The sequence below is a fragment of the Argentina anserina genome, chromosome 1 (genome assembly GCF_933775445.1).
Source record: "Argentina anserina chromosome 1, drPotAnse1.1, whole genome shotgun sequence".
Classification (NCBI taxonomy): domain Eukaryota; kingdom Viridiplantae; phylum Streptophyta; class Magnoliopsida; order Rosales; family Rosaceae; genus Argentina; species Argentina anserina.
Genome location: NC_065872.1, coordinates 9,724,903 through 9,731,536, shown reverse-complemented (window position 1 = coordinate 9,731,536; position 6,634 = coordinate 9,724,903). Strand labels below are relative to the sequence as shown.

Sequence of the window (6,634 nt, the reverse complement as noted above, 5' to 3'; positions counted from 1 at the left end):
CAGTAAAACTGAATCAGAAACTAGGATATAAAAATTTTCTGCTACAAACCCACTGCCTTAATATTGAACCTTAAATCATTCAATTCAAATTCCACCAAAAACTAACTTTAATACAAAACTTCATACTGCACAGATATTCCGAACATTCAAACTTCCAAACTAAAGTCAGTAATTAATTAAAAGTTTAAAATAATGTGCATAAACATCTTTTTCTTATGCAAACAAGTCCTCAACGGGGGAGTGGTGATGGACTTGAAGTCCTTTAACTGAAGAAGACGAGAAGAAGGACGCGGAGGCGAAGAAAACAGAAAAGTGAGAAGGAATCCATGGGTCTTTCTAATGAGGACCCTTTAGTTGAGGACTTTTCATTTTATCCCACTTTTTTATCTTTATAGGATGAAACCGTTCAATTTACAAATATTTATGAGTAGGACATTTATACAAATTTTCAACCAAATTGAGATGTGAATGCATTCATAAGTGTGATTTACTAATTATGAACTTAAACGGTTCACATTTGAGAGATTTGGTTCATCCATTAATTTGATCTAATTTCATATCTTAACTATTATCAATTTGGCTGGAATTTTATAGCAAAGATTTACTTATATAGACATGAGATGTTAAAATGTGATTGAAAAATGAATATTTTAAACTATAAACCGAAATTATAGTGGTCCTCATGAAAAGGGCTTCATGATATTTCTATGTTTTAATTTTTTTTTCTTTTAATGAAGTTAGTTTTTTTTTCTAGGCTTCAATTTCACCTGGGTTCGAGCCCAGTGAGCCTAGCTGGATCCGCCCCTGCCAAAAGCTAGAGCGTTACTTGCTATCCTCATCCTGTGATTGATTAAAATAAATATAGCTTTGATTAAAGGTAGGGGTGACGATTGTGTTTTTTTTTTAAATGTTATACTGATTGGATTACGTATTTGATCACAACTCGTGGGGGAGTCGTGGCCCCTTAATCCCCTTTAATCAATTTACAGATTATAATGTAAAATTTCAAAACCTAGTGTCCCCCTCCTAGTCTCCTACATTAATTTATGATATTAGACTAATAACCTATCGTTTACGCACTACGTATACTTTGGAGTTAATCCAAAACCAATCGATTGTGGTAGAGGGAAAAGCATATATAGTGAAGAATTTGTACTTTGCTTCAAATTGAAATCTGGATATATGGAAATAAAGACACAGATTTGCTACTTAATTAGTAGTCAGCTAGCTATATATGTGGAGATCGACTCTTGTCCAAGGATCTTTAATAGGTTTGGTTATGCTATTTCTTCTCTCGATCTTTTGATAAGTTTTGGAATGTCTAATGGAAGCTTCTGTTTGCATATGTCTATTTGACCACATATTCTCTACTACAAGGAGATCTAAACAATTCTTACAACTCCAAAGTATAACAAGCATAAAAACTGAAATAGTGGGTGGAATGAACAATTTGTTTAAGTGCAAGTTGAAGTATAAGAAGCACAAAAACTAATTAATAATTAATCAATTATTAATTATTTTGAGCTTTAACTTGCCCAAAATGACATATGTACGTAATAGGTGTTATTATTTTTCAGGGGTTGGAAACGTCCACCCTTAACGTGAGTTCTGAACGCTCAAGTCTCTACCGTATATCAAACCGTATTGATAATTTTCTCCTACATCATTTAAATCACAATATACGTATTCTAGCGTGATTTAAGAGTCTTACAATAAATTACGTCATTATTATATCCCTTCCAGTTAATTATTGTATATACAGTATATTCATGACATGTTACGTTCGATCATGGCGCTATACATGAGTTCTCTTTGTTTAATATGAGCACTTATAATAGACATGATAGCACTTATAATAGACATGATATATAAGTAAGCTTGATACCTCCGTCATTAATCACTGTTGGAAAAGTTAAACCCTAAAAAGCTCGAAGACCATTGCTCGACTGTTAATCTTGGCATCTCTTTACATTTAATAATGGAATTAGCTGTATATATGTCTGATGAAGGACAATTATAACCCTCAGAATATTCGTTTGTGATCCTTACTCTGATAAGATCCACTCGTAATTTCAATTATCTCCCTTCGTTTATAGCTTAGTGCTTTCGATCATCAGATATATTATCGAAGACATCCGTACGTATGGCTATAAACTATGTACAGATATAAATTTGGCATGGAAACGTTGGCAGCACATCGGCACAAGTTTCATTGTGACCGTCACCGACGTTATATGAAATATATAGAACTAGTGGAGCTTCAATAAAAGATCAATTTGGTAAAATACCAATTAAACAAGAAGAAACTACAGAGTGATTCCATAAACAAACATAATTGGCCATGTTTTTATACAAAATATAGAATATAGTAACCCCCACGTACAAGAAAAACCATCATTTTCCAAACCCACTTTTGTTGCCATATATCACCAAAAACCCTAGCCCACTCTTTTGCTTTAGCCCTTACTGATATTTAATAATATATAGAGAATTCTAGAGAAGATTGACAAGAGGAAGAGAGCGATCGTTCCCTGTTTTTTCGTTTTAGGGAAAATTAATTAATGACGTTCACATTGATTATAAATATCATTAATTAAGTGATTAGTGCTGGGATCTGTTCGGTAATAACGGTATTGCATGGCCATGCGGATGACATGTTCTGGAGCTGCCGGAAAACCAAAATTTGACGTATGTCCGACAACTTCTGTCGGAGCATCGTGTGTTCTGCTCGGAGCCTTTCGTTATCCGTACGTACCCTCTGAAAATGGTACATGACATACCGGAGTCGATTGCTTAGTTCCCGGTTCTCAGTCCTAAGCTTGTTGACCTGGTTCCTTAGGTTTTCTAAGTGCTTTTGTTTTCGCATCCTGGACCGCCTTGCCGACTCCCGGTTCGATTCCATCCGCCTCCGCTTCCGCTCGTCCACCACCAAAACCGACATCGTACGTTTAGTGACGGTACTCGGGCATGACTTCGCATGATCTGAGTCGGACCGGTCCGGCCCCTTCGGGTCGTCATCCGAGCCGGAACTGGAAATGACCGGTTTTGCGGACATGGTTTGGGCATCATCTGAACAAGGGTTGGAGATAACTGGTTTAGGGGAATATTGAATGGCTGAATAAAGTTCCGACTCCCATGGGGTAAAGCCCCCGGGGGTGAAGCCGGGATCGAAAGCCGGAAAATGAAGAAGGTTATCTGAATAAGGAAGCATGGGAAGAGTAGACAACATGGCTTAACTGAAACAGAAGCTAGAAATTACCAAGGGAGAGAGGAAGGAGGAGGAAAGGGAAGAAACGAAGCGTAGGAGTTCCATATTTAAAGAAACACCGGTGGGGCAAAACGAGTAATTATGCGTTCTTTCTAATGGTATTTACGTCCGAATATACGTGACTGAAGCAAGCCGTGTCTGTATAGCTCTTAGCTTTTGAGTCCGTTGGCACTATAGCGTAGGCCATGAGCTTTTTAAAAAGGGCTGACGTAAGCCCACAATGGGCCCCTGAAAAAGACTTGGGTTTTAAGCTTAGTCGTGAAGAAACGAGGGGGAATTGACTTCGGAGAAGTGTCGAGGATCCATAAGTCGAACCGGCAAAGAGCCAATTGGCAAGGAGGGTAGCTGACGTGGGTTGGCGCGGCTCGAGCTGGTCAGAGGGCACGAAGCCGGTGGGTGATTGATCCCAAGATATAGTAATGATAAGAGAGAGGAGAACCAACCAGTGATGAACACTGCAAGTGACGTAGTGTAATTACTTTACTTTTTCCTGGGTTAAAAATGAATTAAACTTTGTTTTTGTTGCGACCACAATGGAAATAATGGTTAATTAAGCGGGTAAACAGTAATAAGACAGTGATGGGGAGCTACTAGCTCGTTATAAATTAGTTTTGGCGTGAATTATGGGCTACTTAATATAATTTAGGGTCGTTGTTTTCTGGTTGCAGTGGGGGAGATCATCTAGAATCAAGTCATTCAAGTGAATACGTACTTGGTTTCGTTGACGTTTTTCAATTATGGTGATTTTAGGGGTGTGGCCTAAGGGTTTCATTTGGGAGAATCAGATCACGTTTTGTAGAGTAGAATAGAATCTTGCAGACTTGTAGTTCATAGAATCGTCATGAGGATTGTAGATTAAGAAACGAAAGGAATAAGCTAATAAGATGGTGTCGATTCTGTTATGATGATAGATCGATGCTTTGGTATTGGCATGTGATCGATCACGTATTCAGTCACATGACTCACATCTTAACTATATATGGTATTATGAATTCTTAATACTCTTAAGTTAACCTATACGAGTATGATTCCGAATAAGATGGAGATGTGAAGAACACGAGTGGTGCATATATTCTCCTACGATGCTGGGCTCATAGTGGTATCGAAACCAAAACTTGGTACATACTTGATCACTCATCTATTTAATCTTAGAAACATGAAAATGACATCGTCATTATGGCACCATGACTGCAAGGAAAACTTAATAGCATGCATACATGTTCTTTGAAGTGCTTCTTGAACTAATTAATATACACATCCTTAAGAATATCCGAGATAATCTCGATCACATAATACATGTTGCCATACAATGCCTTTTCATTATATATAGATTGGTCAATAACACTAAAATTATACATATACGTACGTGCATGAATTTACTAAATAATTACAGGAAAACCAAATGTCAAGTTGATTAAATAATTTGAAAATGGCAACAAATTCTATATAATGAAGTGTTTAATTTACGTGTGTGTATGCACGAGTTGTAAGATTAATTATTACGTATACTTTGGATCTTCGATAAACATTCTTATAATGTTCTACATCTTAAGTTTCTTCTTAGTTATAATTCAGCAACCTAGTATTTTTGTTCGGTTGATTCCTTAACCACAAAGCTGCAATTACTAAATGGCTTTTGTTGATTGCACAAAGTGATAATGGGAGATCCGACTTTCAGCTTTGCATCACATCTGCCTTGTTTTTATTTTTTTCAACTTTGGGAGCTAGCCATACTATAGTAGGCCTCATGTGAACGATACCCGGGGCTATAAAGAAGAAGTCAATCTTACCTAATTTGATAATTGCACAAAGCAAAAGAAGATCCCATTTGGTTTAGTTTGGTAGAATATATCAAGCCCTTAACAATCTTGGCTTTCATTGTTTGAATATGGAACGGGGTTCCAAAGCCGCGAACCATATTTGGCAGCAGAAGAAAAAGAAAGTCGATCGAGCAATCCATGTGGGTTCTCGTAAGGGCACCCCACGAAGCGAAGTACCAGGATAAATATACTTAAAAAATAATTTTTTTATCAATAAATTAAGGGAAGTGAGATTGAAATGCAAGGTTCAAATATCGGTATCGGTAGATATACCGTTTAAAAAAAAGATATCAGATATATTAGAGATATTAGAAAAAATATATCGTTCATGTTCCGAAATTATTTTTTATTTATTATTAAATTACATACAAACGTATACAATTATTAACTTTATCTAGTACTAGAAAAAAACTCTAGGTGCTTGAAAAGACAAGAGGGATAATAATGATAAATCCAACTTGATAATTGATCATATACTTCTTCAAGCTGATCATAATCGTAAATGATAACCAGACTGATAGTTTAACTTCATGTGATTCGTTTGACGTCCCATGGTGTTCTGTGTTTTATCAATGTAGAATCAAAACTTAAGACAACTAAAGTTACATAAAATGAAATACTTTGATCATCAATGACCCCTCTTATCCTCCTCCCGCACTTATTTTGTTGTTGCGCACCATGACCACCTGCTCTAGATCATTGATCCTCATCTTAGGTAGCATGATCAAAATTACTTTCACAAGTAAATAGCCGAATTAATCCTCTACCTACATAAGATTGTCCATATTCAAACCTTGTATCTCCACCACCTTGTCGACTTCCACCACTACCATCACAATTACCACCACCACCATCATCATCTGAACTATCTGGAGCTGCTACGCCGCCCCACACACTAGCATTATCAGAATCATTTTTCGGGTCTCCAACTTCATCAGATAATACCTTATTTACATCAATTCCAAAATCAGTTGCTTAGTTTACGACATGTGGAGGAAGTTAACATTTTCATCATCGAGGTCAATGAGAGCACTTGTCACTGATATAACTTGACTCTTAAGAGTTAAGACTTTAACCTTCACTCCTCATCCATATTTCTTTTACGAAAAATTAAAAATTGGCCGATTGAGGGACTACTCTTCTAGTCTTCTTTTTGATATTTCTCGAGACTCGATGTGATTAATTAATTAAAAACTCATCTCTGAGAGTGCGCGACATTCTTAAGTTGAGATAACAAATTGTAAATAACGTTTTTCAGTTATTTCTCTAAAATATCGAAGATATATTAGATATATCGTAAATATTAGAAAATATCAGATATATTTTATGTTATCGGAGAAATATCACATATACAAAAAAAAATAAGATATTTATTCTAAAATATATCGTTATTTTTAATGAAGATATCGGAAAATATGCCATAAATATTGAGAAATTTTTGAATTTTAAGACTGCTTTTGCTTTTTTGCTTTTCTAAATAGAGCGCCCTAATGGGAGGGCATACTTTGTGTTGTCCAAGGAATCTTATGGACTCTCTTACCTTAAA

At 36.0% G+C, this 6,634-nt stretch overlaps 1 protein-coding gene across 1 annotated transcript; it reads right to left on the bottom strand.

Moving 5' to 3' along the window:
- Nucleotides 1-2,324: 2,324 nt before the first annotated feature.
- Nucleotides 2,325-3,253, bottom strand: LOC126783952 (bZIP transcription factor RISBZ2-like). Its single transcript, XM_050509478.1, has one exon. It carries the CDS (start codon nucleotides 3,227-3,229, stop codon nucleotides 2,594-2,596), a length of 636 nt encoding a protein of 211 aa, XP_050365435.1. The 5' UTR covers nucleotides 3,230-3,253; the 3' UTR covers nucleotides 2,325-2,593.
- Between the last annotated feature and the right edge of the window lie 3,381 nt (nucleotides 3,254-6,634).